We start from the raw sequence: 21,128 nt of genomic DNA on the forward strand, positions 1-21,128 counted from the left end.
CCATAATGCCAGCAATCTGGGAGGCTGAGGCAGGAAGATCATAAGTTTGAACCTGTTTGTCTAACTTAGTCTCAAATTACAGATTAAAAAAGGGTTGAGGATATAGCTCAGTGTAAAAGCCCTGGGTTCATCTGAAAGGAGGAAAGGAAAGAGAAGAAGAAAAAGAAAGAGTAGGGATAGACAAATAATAAAACATACAGAGATATACCAGAGTTCAATATAATAAGTATTTCAGGAAGAAATATGTGGTAAACTCTATGTAATGGGCAGATTAAAATCTTAAGAGTAGAGTAAGATGAGACCTGAGAATAAATGTTGAATCAACCATCCCAGAACTCATTGGTGACCCTGAGAAAACAGCCAAATGCGTGTGGTTGTGCTCCAATAAAACTTTATTTACAAAATCATGCATGGTCCATGGGCCATAATTCACTGACCTCTAGTGTAGGTGATATTACTTTTAAAGTATGATTGGAGCATGTTCAAAAGGGAAAAGTTTTACTTTAAAAAGACACAAAAATCCAAGTAGTGGTGCCAGTAGCTAGAAGAGAATGCAAGATGGCAGAGAAGAACAGTTACACATTTATTTGGAAGAACAGACAAGATATCCAGATGTAGATATCTTGGGCTGCAAAATTAAGGAAAACAGCCTATTTACTGCACATCAGTCTCCATAAAGTCTAACATATAATTCAGCTGCCTGTTAGCTGTAGTATTTTAGGCTTGCTTCCCATAAAGTCTCTTGGCTACCTTACCTCTGTTTTTTGAGACAGGGTCTCACTATGTAGCCCAGGCTGGTCTCGAAGTCGCCGTGATTCTCCAGGGTGCATGCCCGGCTTACCTTATCTCCTCTACTAGAACTGGGCCTCCTCAATTTGGACTGCCAAGTTATATGCCTTTATTTAGCATGAACAGTTCCAAAAGTAGAAAAAAGGAGGGGGGCGAGAATTCATCTGGGATTCTGTTTTTCAGACATTTTTTTAGAATGTTTGGATCCTGTGATTTTGATTCCTTTTTAAGCAAAGAATTCTAAGTTGAGTCTTTTCCTATCAGGTAAAGATCAGCTGCCACATTTTCATGAATGGAGAACCTAGTTTGCAGTCTTCACTGGGCTATAGGTGATGGTCATAAGGGGTCCGATTTCTCCCTACCATCTGTTTCTTTTTTTCAGGAACAAGTACCCTTGTGCTTAATTTGCATTGGGGTTATTTTTATTTGCTGTCCTAGATTCAAAGTAGCAACAAAAACAGAAAGGACACAGAAAAGAAAAATTGTCCTGATATTAGCTAATAATACCTATTTTTAATAAGCATTTAAGGTAGTGAACTAAATGCCTTACAACTCATTATCTCTTTTTCTTGGCCATAGGAGAATTTTAAAACACAAAAAGTAGAAAGGCTAGAATTACAAATATTTAATACTCACTAATTATCCACTTATGTATTTCCCTAAACTATTTTGAAAGGAAATCTGTGGAAGTAATGATTGCTTTTTTTCTGATCTAGGATTCAATCCAGGACCAATGCATTACATTTCATTTGTCCTACTTTTTTTAAGAATACTCCCTTAGCTTTTTATGCTCTTCCTGACATTGACCTATTTTATGAGCATGTATCTTAATTTTAATTTGGCTCATTATTTCCTCATGGTTAGTGTCAGCGAATGCCTTGTGGGCAGGAATACTATATAAGCAATGTGTATACTTCCCAGGTTTTCACATCAGGAAAATCTTGCAGTCAGCCTATTAAAAAAAAAAAAAAAAAAACCTAGATCCTTTTTGTGAAAAAATGGATTAATAAATGCATTCAGAAGACAACCTGAATGTTAGGTGTAATCTTGGCTATTAATACATCATCATATACAGACTTCTTTAAAGAATCATTAAACAAATCTGAAGTTTCTATCTGATGGCTCTAATTACCACCACCACTGTAAGATTCTTCCTCTCCTTTCACCTTTTCCACATTTGTACTTTACCTTTCTTTCACAAAGACAACTCTTGTTCTCAATAAGATCCCTTTGTTTATTCATTTTTAAATCATATAGCACATACCAAATGATTTCAAAATTGTTATACCAGCATTACAATCATAAACTTGTCAAGTGAAGAGCAAGATTTCTTTATAATCCTGCCTTTACAATATACTCAGAGAATCCACAATATTTTGAAGCAACCCAATGCATCACATCATTTCAGTTGTAAATATTTTAATATAGGATGACCACAATGACATTGTGACACATAAAATTTAACAGTTACAGGATTAATAAATGTCTGATCTGCTTTAGAGTTGAAATTGGCTCACAGGCATCATAAATGCTTTCGGGGGAGTTGTTTTACATTTTGTTGGTTCCAACGGGATCCAAATGATAACTATAGTGTGTAATTGGTTGATCTGACTTTCTAATGTAAACATTTGTCCTTCACTTTCCCCTCATTTGTGTTGTTTGAGTGCATTTTGTATGTTGAAGAAACCAAGTTATTTCATTTTAGAGTTTCCCATACCATAGATTTTGCTGTTTCATCCTTATAAAGTAGTTTTCCATGTTTCTGTGACTTCTTCATATCTGCAAACTGGTAATTAGACCTAAACATTTGATTGGGTCCAGATTCCTTTGAAGGAGGTTTGCTTGGGGAGTAATAGATTGGCAAGGCTAATTTGTAAAAGTTTATCTTCTCTCTCTTTTTTTCCTTTGGATATTAACAGTTACCAATACTTACCTAGATCCATTAATTCATGCATCTATCAGTTTTTTATTTGGACAATGTTCTAAGCATATCATTCACATAGACACATTTCTGGGGGGAAGCTGTGTGCACACATGCGCACACACGCCAATTCATCTTTCCCTTAATCCCCCATGTCTCATTATTACTTGTTCTTTAACATCTCTTGTTTTGAAATTCTTTTTGTGCACATGAAAACATGGCCAAATTTATATTAACAACTTTCCCAGAAGAACGTAATAAGAGGAAAGCATTTATATAAACTAAAGAGCCCACAAAAAATATGTATCTGAGTTCAATATATTTTAAAACAAAATTCTACCCAGACAACATTCTTATCATGAAGGTGAAACACTTGAGGCTTGAAAAATTAGAGTAGGAAGGTTAGAAAAAATGAAACATGTCCCTAATTTTAGAGTTCATGTGTCTTTTAGAACATGGAATCTGAGCAGGATAAGGAGTCGATTTATGTTTGTTTTGTTTTCTTTCTTCACGAAGCATATATTTTATCTGAAGCCAGCTCACCAATATGTTGTCTCGCTGGTCAGGCTAGGTGATTTCATGCCACTTGACCTAACAAGCTAGCAACTTCTGAGTGACAGTGATAAGATGCTAACTCCCGATACAGATGTTCTGATGTCTGTCACAACATGAAAGGTATTCATTTAACTGAGACAAGACCAGTTAGGAAAACAAAAGTAATGTATAGCTGGTTGATTCCAAGGATTGGAGACCAAACATACAATTAAAGATAAAAATATCTACATCAAAAAAAATGAGAAACCTGCTGTAATTGTTTCCTTTCATCCCATGGTGTGGGGTTGGCGAGGGGCTGCTATGACCTTATGGAGCTATAATTCACATAGATGTAATTAACCACTTGAAGTATACAATCCAGTATTTTTAATTATGTTTATAGGATTATACAACCATTACCACAACCAAATTTTGGAGCACCTTCATCCCCTCTAAAGAAGCTCCATGCCCAGTAGCTGCCAGTTCTTCCTTTCTCCACCTATAAGCCCTAAGCAAGTAGTAATGTAGCTTTCTTTATAGATTTGCCTGTCTTGGATACTTACCTTTAAATTGCCCTCAATGACCTGAAGAAAATTCTTTTGATTTCTTCCTATAATATCATAACAAAGAAAATGGGATAGAGCCCTCAAACATATAAATGGGTATTCAAAAAATTATAGCAGGATAACCCAAAGATGTGTTATGGAATCCAATGGCATCAATGGCTGAAATAAGTAACTAAGCAATGAGCCCAGGAAATGGCAAAAGAAAAAAAATAAATAAATAAAATCACTGAAGAAAGCCGGATGCTAATAATTTTGAATATAAACTTGAAGCATGTTTGGGTTGCAGAAACTTCTTGTGATCTTAAGAACAGCAATATTTGCAACCAAGAATATTCAATTTCTGACTTTACTGCTTACCTACCTGTGTGACTCTGGACAAATAAGGAAATACTTGGAAGTTAGCCTGAAAATTAACACGTGTAAAGCTTTTAGAACCAAACTTGTGCCTTAAGCACCCAATAAATGGGAGTTGTTTTATCGCTCTTATTTCTAAGAACTCAATAACTCATGTCAAATTGCAAGAGGAAACTTAGGTAGGCCAGCTTACCCCATGCCACATTGGATTGGTATTTTCAAAGTCTCTATTCAAAGTTTCCTGCCATAAAAGCAATGGCTCAGAATTGAAGACGCTATAATGTAGGAAAATTAACAACATCATTGATCAAGTATGATGAAGAATAGAGCCACAAACCAGCCTTCAGTTCCTTTAGAGCCATGTGTTTTATAAATAGCAAAAGTGCTAATTTATTATTCTCACCTAGCACTCATGTAGCAGATTTTTCTTTTCTATATTAAAAGAAAACATTGCAGTAGCAAAAGCTTATGTAATGATATATGTGTCTAATAAAAATAAAGAATAGTGCCAACATTATAAGCCACATATAATCTTTTATAGTTGAAATGTTTTAAGATTCTAAATGTGTGACTTTTAAATCTGTGTGAACTGAAAATTGTGATCTAATTTTGTGTCTGGAGATGGAACCACCAATCATTCTACTACCTTCCTTGTAATTCCAATAAGAAATGGCATTTGCCAATAAGACTTAGATAGTTAAACGTCCGAGGTATTATTATGTATTTTCTGTTCTTTTAAAAAGTGTGGTACTCAGTATGATTATGTCTCAGTCAGATAACTCATGATACACAACATTTTCATACTTCGGAAATGTTAACATATTACATTCCTTGCTTTGAAACATAAAAGAATTAACCACAGACAACACTTTTTCATTTTCATTTGACCCCTGAATCAATTTAGCAATGTGATTTGCATGCAACCTCATTTTGGGGCCCAAATGCCTTCACATTCTCAGTCTCTGTGTGTCCTCACCCCAGGCTTCCCTCCTCTTGGCATTGTTTTGTATTTGCATGAAAACTTCTAATTTTTTGCATGAAGTCACCTACCATATTGAAGATAAATGTCTAACATACCTTGCAATGTCACATGCCATTGATTCTTACATGTTTTTTTTTCTGTTATTTTCAGTTACTGAAATTTAAATATGCTTGAAATGTAAAAGTGGCATGAAACTGGAGTGATGCAAGAATAATTAATGTTCCTTTAAAGATGATCATTTTTGGTGTTTTGGGACACCTATCCCCAGTTCTAAGTTATGATGTAACTATACTGACCAAAGGTGCAATCAGCAGAATAATAAGTTCTGAAGTAGTACTTTTTTCCCAAGAGATTTTTAATGCTTGAATGTAACGTATAAATAAACTATTGAATATTTATTTTCATAAAGCCTTCTTAATGTGACATAAAACTAAGCTCCACTGATGTTGGTGAACGCTCTTAGTACCTAAAAAAATAATGAATAACTTACTGAATGACAGGACTAACATTTTAGTACTTTAACGTTTCCTAAACTAAATGAAAATGGATATTTAAGTCAGAAGAGCCTGAGTACACAAAGAAAATAAGTTATTTAAACAACTTTGTCAAACTTTGAATCCATATAGGCACATGACTGAGTCTCACCAATGACAAAATGCATATATTTAAACAGTTGCTGTTTCCTCCTAGGAGTCACCTTGCCGGCTGTACATTTTTTCCTACCAGCTGTCACTGACCGCTTCTCAGATTTTCTTCTGAGCCATTCGCATATTCATTTTCAAACCTATGTAGTAAAAATCTTGTTCCTTGGGCAATGATTTTAATTTTTGTAGCCAACTAAAAGACTCACAAAACTAATTTATTTAAATGAGAATGGTAATCAAGCTGGCACAACATTTTTAAAATTACATGTGAATATAAAATTAATAAGCCTTGCATTGCCTATAGCTTGTAAAATGATCACGAGTACATTTCTCAAAGAAGAATCCCACAAAACATATACATAATAACAGCCATAGGTCTTATTAATAACAGATTTCTTAGGAAGTCATTTAGGGGAACATATGATATTCATTTGAATGAATAAATTCAGGGGCTATAATATGTGTATATAGTATTTTTAATTTGGCCTCATTCAAACTAATGGATTGGCTTATGCTTTAAAGACAGTCACTCTGACATTTCTTTTATCTTATCAGACTATAGATGAGTGGCTGTCATTTCTCCCTTGCTGAATGAATGTAAGTTAATACCACTTTAACAGCAATTTGTCTTAGGTTGACTGTTCCCTGGCTGTTGACTAGCTCTGCGCTAGTAGCTTGGACTCAGCCTCTCCGTGCTTCCGGCTCCCTCTACAAAATGAAGGCTTGAGGCTAAATTGTCTTTTGAATAAAAATGTTAGGGTATAACTGTGAGACTATAATTACCATATATCACAAATCTACATATCTCTGTGCAGCTTTAATTAAATCCAGGTTGAAGTAACTCAAATTCAAGTTATTTGAAAAGATGACTAATCACTGAGAAAACTAGCTTCTCTGATCAAAATTCTCTTCTACCTGATAAGATGCCATTTGTATAGTGCTTTTCATGTACATTGTCTTGTGAATCTCACCACCTACGAACTGCTATCAGAATCCTCATTTTGCAGCTGAAGATATGAGGTTCAGAGAGATTCAGTTACTCGTCAAAGGTGATAAACTAGCGAGATGTAGACCCAACACGAAGACTCTGGGTCTTCTAATTTAAGACTTTCTCCCTCCATCACTATTTATCTATGAGCAGTCTTTTGATTATGAGACCATTTTCCCAAGGTGTCACCATTCAGAATTGACTCTTTGAAAACCAATCCTGCCTTTAGAAGCCTATGGCACCTCCGTAGCACATCCACTTGCGTCTCTGCAGCTCTCTCTGCTTTTACAAGCTAGTTGTTCTGTCAGCATGAGTGTGACAACAATTAGACGTCCCCTGTTTTTGCCCCATGCCTTTTCTCCTTCACAGTCATTCAATGACAAGCGTAAAAAGAGCTTCATCTTTTCACGAAAATTCCCATTCTACAAGAACAAGGAGCAGAGTGAGCAGGAAACCAGTGATCCTGAACGTAAGTAGATTCTCGGAGATAATGTCACATGCAACACAAGAGAAAAAAATTCTTCACGCATGATATAGGCTCTCCCACGCCACACACCTAGGCAAAAATGATAATAGTAATAATACAGTAGGCAGGCAGGACAGGTCTTACTACTGTGACCAGTGCTTGTCCACAGTCTGGATCCTTCCCTTCGTGTGACTCTTCTTTGCAGGATGCATTGGAGAGGGAGTTGCCCAGGCTGGGGCTCTGCTGCCAGTCAGTACTTATCTGTGACTGGAAATGGGTCTGGTTTGCCTTTTCTCTCACACAGCTCTCTATGGCTTGACACAAATTTCTCGGCTGAGCAGAAATACTGGATTCCATCGCCAAATGTATACTTTTTGGAATGCTGGCTAACTGGAGCAATTAAATTACTTTGAATGATTACTGGCACACTGGCTCCCTCTTTCCCTCCCAACAAACGCTAAGCACTTGCTCAGCAGGGAGCCTGTATTGGTGGATACTAAGTTCCAAAATTTGGAAGAGATCATTCCTTTAAGTAGGACCTTTATGTGACGATAGTGATGGCAAAAATGGCATTTGCCGCATCTTTCTTACTTATTTTTGTTTTACAGTCACCTTTCAAATTGCTTTCCAAATCAAGACTTCCTTAAGTCTCAATCTAGAGAGTTTGGGGTAAAAGTTGTTTCAAAAGAAGAGACAGCGGGATCCAGATTGTGCAGGCAACACGGTCTGTCATGGTAGTATCCATTTCAACTCCACTGACCTCTCCTTCCTCTTCCGTGGCTGTTCTTCCTCTCTCATTGCTCTCTCTGGGGACTTCCATGCAGGACATCCCCGGATTAGGTGACGACGGTTATGGAACAAAGACTCTGAGTAAGTTTCCAGGAATGGTCACTGTAACTTTCCTTTTCTTTTCCTTTCCTTTTGAGTTTGGCTTTTGTTCCTTTTCTCGAGGGCCTTTCACTCCTAGCATGCACAAGATACGAGTTTTATTTGTTACCTAGCTGTGAATGCTCCTACAAAATAATTTTCAATTGTTTTGTTCTGCATGTCAGCATTGAAAAGCAAAGTGTGTCAGGCACTCTAACTTCTGTTGCGGTTAACACTTTCCCTTTCTGACCATGTGACACGCCAGCATGGTCCTGATGCCCACCACAGCATCACTTGCTCTGCTGCCTAATTCCTCCCAGTGAGCAAGGAACCATGCTGAAAGAAAGGGCGAGCTAAGTGTTCCAGAACTGCAAAGTAGAAATATCTTTGATGTGCTTTCCTCTGCCTTTTCACATGAAAATATTTAATGACCTTGCCAAATTCTATAATTAAGTTGTATTCTGCTATCAGTAAAGGAGCTATTTTGTAATCAAAAGGAACATGCACTCTCAAAAAGTAAATAATCTATTTGATCTTCCATGAATAATTGTTATTAACTTTGATTGACTTTCTCTGACTTGCAGTGATCCTGCTTGAAATGTTTGTATATTAGTTTTAGATATTTATTAATATCATCTTTCTATCAGTGACTATGTAGCTGCATTATGTAATGAAGTCTTCATTTTGGAGTACAGAATGAAACAGATACATTAGACCTTTATAATTTCTAGTTATTCATGTCTTTGGTCTGTGTCTCATTGCACTGACTGAGCAATTTAAATTAACTATCCTGTAATTTTTCTTTCTTTAATACTAACCTCATTGTGTAGGTACCAGTGAAATAAGAACAGAATTTTGTGTCTTTTGCAATTGTATCACATTGTTCAACTTTGTTTTATTTTAACAGATATGGACGATATTTTTAGAAGCTGTTCATTTTATAAAACATAGCATTGAACTGGACTTAGTTTTCAAAGGCTGTTTATATAAGCTTGTATAATGACACCTTTCATAATTCAAGTTACTGATTTGGAGTGGCTTTTTTAAAACTATGCATATATAGAAAACAAAATCTGATCAAGAGTACTGGTCTCTGATCTCCTTAAAGATGAAAACTTTATCTTTGGGTCAAATTTGTTTTGAACCAGTGGCTGGACTTCAAATACCAATGTCAACATTACTGGCATAGCATGAAGCATCATCAGAGAGGATTTGTAAAGAGGCTTTTCAATATTTTTTTAATAATAAACATCAGTATAAAGAATATGCTATTATAATGTCAAAAATAGGAGTGATACCCTTTTAAATCCAGAACATGAACATTTACTTACTTTTAAAAAACTGAAGAGATTAATGAATAAAATAAAAACAAAAAATGATGTCATCCCTAACTCAAAAAACCTAAGATGATAATGTACATGATGGCACAATATTGTTGACTGTATGCCTTGACTGTACTTTCAGTGATAGAGTGCAGGCTTACACAGATTCATCTGCATTCCTTTATTTCTTTTCTTAGGATCCCTCTTCATCTGTGAAATTTGTGACCAAATTTGTAGTACAGCTCTATTCATAGACCAACACAAAGAGTAATGATTTGTATGAATTTAACTCATGCTTTAGTTTTTATCAGTTTTGTGCTCCAAAAGTAACTCACTGAGCTGGTAAGAATTATGCTATCAAAGCATTTGAAAGCACTTCATACTGTTAGAGAATAGTGCTGTATTCTTTCAACAAGATAAGCAATAGCATTTTGAAAAACTGAGTAACCCACTCAGGCCCCACTTCTGTCCCTCTCTTGGACAAAAGCTTTCTTTTCTTTCCCTCAATAAATATATTCTGCTCTTAAAAAAGAAAATGAAGTTATTGACTATAAGATTCAGAAATCAAATAGTCACACACTTGGTTTCACGAAAGTGATATATAAATAAGCTAAGGAATTGATAATCTAATAATTAATGCATAGTAGAGATGAAATAAAATGACTTTGGAAACTAAAGCTCGAATTCTAGCATACAACCAATGCACACATCATTGTTATATTAGGCTGAGTTGTGTTTGGATGAAAAAAACAATCAGGAATGTTACCTAGAGGTAAATCATTCAGAATGAATCGAAAACCTCCTACTTCCCAGAACCTGTGCTGGTGATCAGACCATTTATCCTCTGCCTGTCCCTTCCCCCTGAGATCTGATTGCTATCCAAGCAAGGATCTTAATAGAAAAACATAATTCTTGAAACATTTCTTCCTCCAAGATTCCCTGCTCACTCACTGAAGCAGGAAATATCTTTAAGAATCCCCTTTCAACCTGAGAATTAGTTTTACATGGAATTTAAACAGAAATAAAACTAAAAGGATTCCAGGGGTCAATCAGTATTCCCTCAAAATAATTAAAGGTAAAATGGAGAAGCAGAAAAACCTGCAAGAAAACAGTCCCTGCCAACCAGAACCTCCTCGATTTATTGTTAAAAAACAGTTATGACACACTGGCCTTTGTGAGACGAATCTGAAAAATCAGAACTAAAAGAACAGGTCATAGTATTTATAAAAAAAAATTCCTGGATTGATTTTGTTTTATTAAATACAGTACTTGCATTATTTGCTAAAAGGAAAAAAGACAATCAACCAAGCAAGGTCCTGCAGAAATGGTGATAAAGTTTTCATCTTCTTTACCTTATCCAAATTTTCTTAATGCAATCTTTTCTGCTGCCTTTTACTTGCCTTTCGCTCACATTTCCGGTAGCCTTGCATGAGTGTACTCTTTCCGTTTGGGCTGCTTTCCAATGCTTGGTATCTCTTTAATTTGCTGTGCTGTTCTTGCAGAACATGTTTCTTCTAATGCCAGCGATAGCGAAAGTAGCTACCGTAAGTTATTGCTTTGGTTTGCTGTTCTTTTCTTTGCAATTGCCCCATTGCCTGTGGTGGTCATTTCAGATTTTTGTTGTTGTTTTTCAATTGCTGCTCTTATCATTGTTATCCAAAGCAAATGGCTTGAAATGAAATCAGCATTTGATGTCAAAAGATGCAAAAGTCACTAGGGCCATCAGTAGACCCTTATGTGATTTGTTCAAGTAGTAGCAGTCAGTTTACTATACAGTTCCAACCTCAGCTGGTTGTGACCCGGTGATTCAATTCTCCTAAGAAAGATACAGAAGTTCAGCATAGTGGATTTTGACATTCTGCCTCCCCAGACTCCCTGCAGGAGGGTGCAAACTTCATCATGATTTTATTTTCCTTCTCATTTCACCTTTTTCCTTCTGTTCCTGGTTCCCATTTACAAGAAAAAGCTATATAAACTACAGTGTTCCATATTTTAAGGTAGATATAAATCTACCTGTCTGATTTTATTTGGGGGGAGGGAGGGGAAACTGATATAAAAAATTTCTTCCTCTAATGATGAAGGAACTCCTCCTTTCTCCATGCCCTTTTCTTTGAAAAAATTAACTAAACTTGTTAGGTCAGAAAACTTAACGGAAAAGGTAGGTAACTATTAAAAATTCGTTCCTGTGTTTCTTTGTTTACCTCAAGCCATTTGCTTGTTGTATGGAAATATTCACCAAACACCAAGCACATCCTTTTGATCAGCTCTCGTGGTTTCTTACCACCTTCTTACTGGTTTTGGTGACTAATATTGGTATCTATGATCATTAGAATTGTTATGAGTTCTATGATATTAACTTGTACTACTTAGTGAAGTGGGTTACCCAAAAAGAAACTGCCAAGTGTGGTAGAAAACTGCAAGTCCAATACATGATCAGCAGCTACCAAGGCGAAATTGATATCACCTTTGCCTGAATGAATATTGTACTAATTGAAAAGCAAAATGGTACTAAAATGGGTATTTTTCCCATGATAGCATAATACTTTACAAAACCATGCTTTCTGAGGTGGAGTGCCAAACAGTGTTCTTGGAGTAGAGTAAAAGTAATTAGATTTGATGAAAAGTTTTGGGCGCAAGGTCGTGAGTTCGGTTCCTGGTACCGGAGAAAAATCAAAAAAAAAAAAAAAAAGAAAAGAAAGAAAAGTTTTGGGAAGTCAGATTAGTAGCAGTGAAGAAAAAACAGCACAAGGGAAAAAAGAAGGCAGGTAAAGATAGAGGCCAGAAGAGGACAAGACAGATCAAAGAGTGAAACAACAACATGGTAATGTCACCCAATTTTCAATCAATAGAAGTCTTATATTGAAAGAATTTCATCAAATCTTATTGATGGAAAGAAGGATTATTCTCAACATGGTTTATTAACATTATTACATTCTTCCTTAAAATGTTATGATTAACTCAACTTCATGGGAAAAAATTAACCTCTCCCACTCCATATGACTTTAAGCCAAGAATCCAGGGTAAGAATAAGTGACCAAAGCTTGTCTTTATGACTCCTGAGCTATTCTCACTTTGGTACGAGGAAAACTATAACTTATTTGTTGGGCTTTATGTAGACCAGTGACATTAATTTCTAGTAGAGTTCAGACATCTGCTACATGATCTAAGCCCTATAGAATTATTTTCCCAAGCCCAACTGTATTGAGTAGCAACTAAATTGCAGTTAAATTACAATTCACATTGTCCAGTTATACAAAATACCACCCCAAAACTATCTGAATGATTAGCCAATACCAGAATTTTATCTGTCAATGAGATAGTAAGGTACAGCTTGTATTTTTGACCATTCTGTATCATAGCTTTCAATTACCCTTATACTGAGGGATGATAATTACTAAGCAGGTATAAAGTGGGGATCAAGCAAACCTTCACAGCTAAAGATGTGCCTTGCTGACTTTCAGTAATGCTCTTCACACATTATATTTAAAGCCCATTGGTGACTATTGCTTAGTAGAATTTTCAAAATAAGGATCTTGAGGAAATGACCCAAATGAAAACAACATTGAGATCAGAACCAAGACTTCTCCCAGTATTCCTCTCCTTTGCACTCTTGTCAAGTGTTACCATATTCTTTGTTACATTTACTCTCTCATTTCATTTCTACAGTAAATCTACTAGTAGCCCATTTTCTATAGGAGGAACTCACAGCTCCAAGAGGCTACCTCACCAATAAATGGTACCACTGTAATTCCAAGCAAAAGCTTTTAAGTCTGGATTTCATGTACTTTTCACTCTTTCCTACCATTTGTAATCCAAACCTCTTTGATGTTTATCTAGTATATTTTAACCATTCCATACTACCCAGCAAATTACTACAGTCAGGTTTTATATACTATGAACTACATACTAAGTTTGAGTGTAAGAGTTTATTAAGTCATTTAATCTTCCTGACATCCTATGGAATCCTTGAAAAAATTACCCAAAAATCTCAGGTCTCCCTTATGTAAACCAAGCACCTTGGATTAGAACTAAGACAGAAAACAGATTTCAACTCTGACCAGTTGTAATAGCTGTCTAAATAACTATATGGGAAAGTATTCCTAGGGCTTGTCAAGTCTCAGCAGCAATGGGGCAGTGATCAGTTCGTGATGACTGTCACAGGCACAGAGTAGGTGGCAGACCAACACATGCTACTACATACTTGTCACCTCCGAAGCACTGGAACTCCAAGCCCTCGTTTAGTACTAACACTGCGTGGCTCTAACAACCTAACTTATTCTTAATAGCCATCATATGCAGACGGGCAGGCAAAACTAAACTTAGAACATTTGCACCACCACTGGTTTTCACTACCCTCCTCTGTCTATTTCCAAGAATTCCTAAAGAACGGAAACTCTTTCCTCACTCCTGAAGGCCTACTAGGGCCCTGTTCTGGGTATGTGTCACTGTGGCTTTGTTCCTAGTTTGCACACAAACTGTTTCGTGGAGACTGTCACAGAATCCTCTGCCAAGTCTCTGGCAGCTGCAAACGGCCACACACAGCTCTGCCGCTCACCCACTTCCAACTATGTGGTTGCCAAAACAAGACCAAAAAATACTTTGTACCTTTTTCCCAGCTGTTATTTCTGAGTGCCAACTTCTTCTGAGGAAAAAATAGAAAAACTACTAAGGATGACTAGTTTATGGAGATGACACAGAAGCATTAAAAAATTAAAAAGAGCTGGTGTTTACAGATGGGACTGTAGGGCCACTCGATGACTCTGGCCTGGTTTCTGCTCACATTTTCTGAGGTCCTACTCCACCCCTCCCAGAATTTTACATCTCTCCCCCTCTTGAGATACATTTGAGAGAATTTTGAAAATGTAATTTTAAATGTGGACTCTACTATTTACTAGCTGAGGAAACAGGGCTCACGAACAATTCTTAACCTCAGCTTCTCTGTCTATAAAATGGGGGTCCATTAGCATTCCTGTTATCTCAAAATGTCTATGAAAAGTAGAAGCCAGAGAATGTAAAAGTCCCTCGGCACCCGTGAAGTGCCACAGTGACGTGATTTTCTTTCCTTCATTATAGTAAACTTCCCCCCGCCCTTGATTTCCTTTCAGCTACTCAAAGAGCTTTTCATTCTTAAACCTGAGAGTGAAAATCAGCTTAAGGTGCCGAATTCACAGCTGATAGGAGATGCCAACCTCCCCAGCTTCCCTCCAGGTTCCTAGGTGCTACACAGTACCCAGTTTTCACAGTGCCTTGAGGACTGGATGTGCTTTGACATAAAAAAGTTGTGACCTTTACTCCCTGCCAGTCCTGATGCTTTGAACAAAACCCAGTTCCTTTTCAAGTTACAGAAACAAACCAAAACAAAAAAAAAAGGATAAACAAAGAACTATAGAATTCTCTAACAAAAGTAACTATGTTTTACATTGGTTTTCAGAATCACAAGTTATACATACTGACATCAAACATCTTATTTAAGCTGTGCCTTTTGAATGTCCCATGAAAATGATCTATAAGGCTACTAGAAAGCGATTCATATGAAGCATGATATATATATTTATTAGAGAAAACCGTATTTACCAAAGTGAAATGACCATGTTGACAGAAACACAAAGCAGAACCTATCTTTGACCACATTATTCATCCTGTCTTTACAATTGAACTCAATGCAATTTTCCTGAGCTCTTTCTTTACATCAAGCACTCAGTCAGGCACTGGGAACAGAGATGGATGAAAGCCAGTCTTTGCCTTTATAGATCTCCCAAAAAATGGGCAGACTCAGACATCTCCTGATATTTGAAGTTTTTGTTATCCCATGATCAGGACTTCCCCTCATATATAAACTGTTACATGAGGATCTCCCTGTAAAGTTACAGTCTACCATTGCAATATTAGTCTCCTATGCTTCTATCTCTAAAATTATATTTTCCCAATAAATTTTATACTCATCTTTTGAATGCTTAAGACCTCTGTCTGTATCAGATGTTAGCAGTCAATCACTTTTTGTGGCCTAGACTGCAAATTTTAGTACTATACTCAAAGGGAAACATTCTTTTCCTACATTTAAAAAAAAAAAATGTGAAGCTGACCCTTCTGGAGCAACCATGGATAGGTGCCAGTTAAGAGGAGCATTAAAACCCATTCTCTGTGTCTTTGGGATGTAGTGTGGCCTAGCAGAGCCATTCTGAAAGCAAGCCCATCTCACAATAGATATAAGATGTGGCTTAAGCCTGTGGCCACTTCTCACACTTACAGAAAAGCCCACCCACCCTATGCCTGCTACCAACACTCCAAGAAAGACATTGTACTCTACAAGTTTACCCATATATGGTTTAACTTCCTCAAATCAGTTGCTCTTACCAAAACTATATATATTACTTCCTTCTATGAAATTTACTCACTTTTCCCTGGTGCTGGGGCTACAGAGGGTACCCTGGCATTGGCAGACTGAATGAACATGTCTCAGGGTACTGAGTATTTAACCACTTAACAGTTTACCATCATTTGGGTAGTGTAGTTGTTTATGCACTGACTATTCCAAGAATCACTCGGGCAGGTGTCATTTCAACTAGTGGATTTTTGTACTGAATAAACTTGATAAAATTATCATAATAATATATATTCTGTTATAAAAATGAACAAAAATATGCAATTTTTGGTCATCCCAAATTTAAATAATTGGACTATTTTTAAGTGGTTAAAGCAATGAGATTAATCATCCTTTGGCTTCAGAAAAGACTGTACCTTAGGTTCCATTTCTCCTCTGCTATCTCCTGTAGTAGACATGAAGTCTCACATTTTTAACAGTCCTAACTAGTTTCCCACACAAGTTAGGACTAGGTCTACTATAAATATCAGAGTTTGGCTTTCAGTGTCGGAAGCTCAACTGGGCTGATCCCATGACCAGTTAGTCAACTGGATAAAACAGATGACTGAAAACATCATTTCTAAAGATGAAATTACTTTCCACATTTTTTGTTGACTTGAGGGCCACACTGAGTCAGAAAGTGTGCAGCAAACAGCATTGGAGGGGCTGACACTTTACTACATTTTCTTTCTTAGTTCTCTTTCTGACGTTTCAAGGCATGAGTTAGCAGCAATTATAACCAATGACATATTGGTGTTTTTCTAATGCAGAGAATGGAACTTAGGGCTTCACACATGCTATGCACACTCTCTGCCACTGAGCTACCCTCTGTCCTTCCTCTCAATTTAATCTTCTTTAATTGATCCATTGACTTAATGTTATTAGAGTAAAACCCTTATTATCCCTTGTTAAAATCCTGGAAAATACAGACATTTGCTTTTGAGCAATGTGCTTTATAGGGAAATAAAATAGATAAAATAAAAGAACAGATGTTCTGATTAGGTAGCAACAAACCATTGCATGGGCCCTTTCCTTGAACTGTCTGGCTTCACTGTAGGTGGTACCAGCATGGCACTCCACTTCTAACATCAGACAGAAGTAGTCTCGCAGATCATTGCTCTGCGGCAGGTAGCTAGCAGCCATTTCCTACTCAGAGTTATGGCTCCTGGTATGGAAATAACGATGCAATGTAGTTCTGAGATTGAAGGAATTTTTGAATGGTTCAAGGAGAGAGCAAGAAAATTTAACTCTGAACTGTTTCCTATGTTTCAGAGCAGGGATTGTAGCTTTAGGGGATCACTGATTGTTAGTTGACATAATTTTCCTTTCTTCTCTTTTCAGGGGGGCAAGAAGACCTCATTCTTTCCTACGAGCCTGTCACAAGGCAGGAAAGTAAGTTTCTCAGCATGCCTGGGTTCCTGATTTCCAGGCCATAGCAGGTGACATAGTTGAAGAAGGGAAAGAGCAAAGGACTAAGCAAAATAAACTCAGCTCAATACTCAGTAGTCCCCAGACTATAGGCTGCTATCTCTCTCCTTGGCCCTACCACCGTGCAAACAGCTTCCCAGCTGAGCACACCAACAGCAGCTCCCTAGAGGGTGGAGCAGCCCTTCAGATGAGCTGCCTCAGTAGGAAGGAGCACATCCAAATCACTGGAGCCCCATCAAGAGGACTGCGGGATAAATCCTGTAAAGCTGAAGTCAGCTCAGTAGTGAGGAAGACTTTCTTGTAGACCTAAGATCCAGGCCAACTGCAGGCTGCTCCAGGAGCCTGGCTTCCTTGTTTCCAGAGGCATTTATACACAGCCTCATGGCTGTTGACCAGGGATGTCTCTGAGAAAATTCAAGAATCAAATGGGGACATGTACCAAGTGGACTTTCTACTATCTGCCACAAAGGAATTGGGGAAACCCTGGCAGAGTACAGAGAGTATTTAGAGTTGAGGAAAATAAATTATAAAAACATAAGGTGTCATTACTACTAACAATTACTTTTAAACAATGGCCAAATAGCTGGTTTTTTCTCCCTCTTTATTGACTAAATTCAGTTGTTTTGACATTGTGTAGGCATAACCTGAGAATAAGCAAAACTCCTCCAAATGGTTCTTCTTTGACAGATGCTGCAGTTGCTTTTCCTTTTTAGTAAATTCCAGATAATAGGCACAGTAACATCCTCAGGGTTAAACATACAGTTCCCTATGTGGGTAGTTTAGCCAGAGTTATAACCTTCACAGTTCTGTTTGGCAATTTCACCTAAGAACCACCCTTGCTGTCATTTCCAATTCTTTCTCCTCACCTGCATCTTCCTTTCCCTATCTGCAGTAAACTATACCCGGCCAGTGATTATCCTGGGCCCCATGAAGGATCGAATCAATGATGATTTGATATCTGAATTTCCTGATAAATTTGGCTCATGTGTGCCTCGTAAGTATCTTTTTTTTTTTTTTCCAGGACAATTTTTGTATCTTTATGAGTCGGTGTATTTCTGTCTCTCTAGTAGTCTCTCTGGTGATTCAAACAGAATCAGTTACTTACTATCTGAGCACCTTACTTAATTTCTGTGCCTAACACTTTTCTTCTATGCTGCCAAGTACAATAATGTTCTTTCTAAACTGACTATTGTCCACTAGAAAGCAGGAAGGATCATCGTAAATCCCTTAGCATTCAAAACAGCATGTGTTTATGATAGGCATCCCATGTTCTTTTGGATAGGTGTCTTGGTTACTTTTCTCTTGTTGCTGACGCAAAATACCTGATGCCCAGAATTAAGGAAGGAAAGGTTTATTTAACTTACAGTTTGTGGAGGTTTCAATCCACACTTGGCTGGCTGCAAGGCAGAGTGGCACATGACATAAGGCAACAGTTCATGGCGGCAGAAAACAGCAAAAGCAACAAAAGCACAAGGGAAGGAGCGGGTCAAGCAGCCTCTTTCCCTTCCTTACATTGTATGCAAACTACCCACCCCAGGGTGGGTGTAGCACTCACACCCATAATCCCAGCATTGGACCATGAATCAATCATAAACTCTAGAAGCACACTCCATGACTGCATGAGGATTTGGGAGGACATCCAGACACAAACCGTAACAGTAGGTTCAAGTAACATTTGTAGCATCTTTTCCCACAGAATCATGACAGTCAGAAACAAAATCATATATTAAAACCATCTCATGTTGACACAGGACAGTTTATCAATCCCAAAACAAAATAGCCTTTCCCATGTGCTTTCATGGTCCCAGATCTTAGAAAGATAAGGACAAGAAGGTATAAAATCTATATTGTAACCCTCTAGACCACTACACACTTTAATCTGCTTTATTACTATAGACAATGCTCTGGTCTCCTGGGCCCACTGGTGCTGTAAGATGCTGTCTGCTTTACCTCTCCCACTTCCCACCACTACCATACCTCTCCACTCCCCCGCATCCACAGAAACCTCCCACACATGTAGACAAGCCACAAGGAAATCTCAAGTGGTTAAATAAGGAGTCTCTCAAATTTGATCCTAACAACTACTTCTCTCTCTACATTTTTTAAGCTTTTTAAGGATAAAACATCATCTGAAATTTTGATCTTTTTCTTTCTTTTTGGTGGTGCTGGGAATTGAGCCTAGGGCCTTGTACATAGTGGGCAAGCCACTGACCTACATCTCCAGTCCTTGTATTATTTTATTTTGAGATAATGTTTCCCTGAATTATATAGCTGGACTCAAATTTGCAACCTTCTCCCTCAGCTTTCTGAATCACTGGGATTACAAGTGTCTGCTACCATCCCTAGCTTAATCATTTTAAAAGATAGTCTTAGGAAATAACAGAGTCAAGCTTGAAAATATTTTAATAAGGTAGGGGGGCAGTACTTGGGTTTGAACCCAGGGCCTTTGCACTCAGCTACATCCCCTCATCCTCAGCCCTTTTTATATTTTTTGAGACAGGGTCTCACTAAGTTGCCCAGGCAGATTTTAAACTTGGGATTCCCCCCCCCCCCCGCTTGGCCTCTCAGGGTTCTGGGATTACAGCTGTGCACCACCACACTTAGTTTGGAAATACTTCAACTTTTTAAAGTCATACAGCCAGATTGTTTTCCCTTTCTCTTTTTACCAGAACATATAAGCAAAATGGTTAAATTTGCTGACTTTCAGTGCTATCTTAGCTATGATTTTTTATTATGGATGTTTTTAAAGCTCTGAGTATATTTATAACTGTATGCCCATTATTTCCTCCTCCTTGTGGGACATATTTTCTTACTTCTTTCTTTGTGTTAGACTCTTACTGTGTGCTGGATATCATGGTGCAGTGCTGCTAAGAGTCTGGATTTTGTTATCTTCCTTTATAAAACAATTTTGTTATGGCAAGCAGTAAATTAATGACAGATCAGCTTGTTCCAATTGCAGTTTGGTTTAGACATTGTAAAGGTGGATCTAGAGTAGCTTCCCACATTTGTGTGTGGGTTTGGTTTGGTTTGGTTTTGAGACAAGTCTTGCCTTGTAATTCAGGCCTGCCTGCAGCTTCTGGTGATCCAAGTGCTGGGAGTACAGGAGTGTACCAGCACACCCAGCTAAATAGCCTTCAAAAGTGTAGATTTTCTGGGGTTTTAACCAAATGCCCAGTTCTGGCTAAACTTCACACAGTCCCCTAACCCTGACTCCAGACTCACCACTTAAAAATGGCTCCTAGGCAGAGGTAGGATGAAGGCAAAGTTTCCCTCATGTATTTCTCTCCCCTTAAAATTATAGCTCTGCCACTTTCTGTTGTCTAATACCTGAAAATAGTTGTTCCATACATTCTGTCCAGTTTTACAGTTATTTATGGCAGAAAGGTAAGATTGATACCTGTCACTCTGTTACATACATCTTAGCACATATATCTATGTATCTGTGTTGAGGGTGACAGAGAAAATAGGTGGGAGGGAAGTTTATGAATACACGTACATCTTAACTTTATCCTTTCTTGTTTTCTGAAGATACTACGAGGCCAAAGCGTGATTATGAAGTGGATGGAAGAGACTATCACTTTGTCATTTCCAGAGAACAGATGGAGAAAGACATTCAAGAGCACAAATTCATAGAAGCCGGCCAGTACAATGACAACTTATATGGAACCAGCGTGCAGTCTGTGCGATTTGTAGCAGAAAGGGTATGTTTGCCAGTGTTGTTTCCACTCCCCCTGAAGAAGCTTTCTGGGTGGCAAACCATGTTGTTTTGGTCATTGCTCTTTCCTGATACAGTTGTAAGTTTTGATTACATATCTTTTTAAGATACCCAAGCAGAAAATCCTTCTAGAGCAGTATCATTAATCTTTATTCTAATCTCACTAAAGTATTCTAACTGCCCTGAAAAAG

At 37.5% G+C, this 21,128-nt stretch overlaps 1 protein-coding gene across 21 annotated transcripts in view; it reads left to right on the forward strand.

The window, feature by feature from the left end:
- The window catches only part of Dlg2 (discs, large homolog 2 (Drosophila)), a 1,924,417-nt gene that overhangs the window by 1,885,008 nt on the left and 18,281 nt on the right, over positions 1–21,128 (forward strand). For 18 of the 21 annotated variants that reach the window (XM_005379786.2, XM_013511775.1, XM_013511779.1 and 15 more), the window contains 4 exons: positions 7,148–7,247; positions 17,136–17,186; positions 18,115–18,216; positions 20,751–20,923. In XM_005379786.2, the coding sequence (XP_005379843.1) occupies positions 7,148–7,247; positions 17,136–17,186; positions 18,115–18,216; positions 20,751–20,923 (426 nt within the window). Of the gene's footprint in view, positions 1–7,147; positions 7,248–8,068; positions 8,115–17,135; positions 17,187–18,114; positions 18,217–20,750; positions 20,924–21,128 lie in introns of all 21 variants that reach the window. The other 3 variants (XM_013511774.1, XM_013511776.1, XM_013511791.1) reach the window with 1 other exon arrangement.

The sequence above is a fragment of the Chinchilla lanigera genome, unplaced genomic scaffold (assembly GCF_000276665.1).
Source record: "Chinchilla lanigera isolate Chin_1 unplaced genomic scaffold, ChiLan1.0 scaffold00013, whole genome shotgun sequence".
Classification (NCBI taxonomy): domain Eukaryota; kingdom Metazoa; phylum Chordata; class Mammalia; order Rodentia; family Chinchillidae; genus Chinchilla; species Chinchilla lanigera.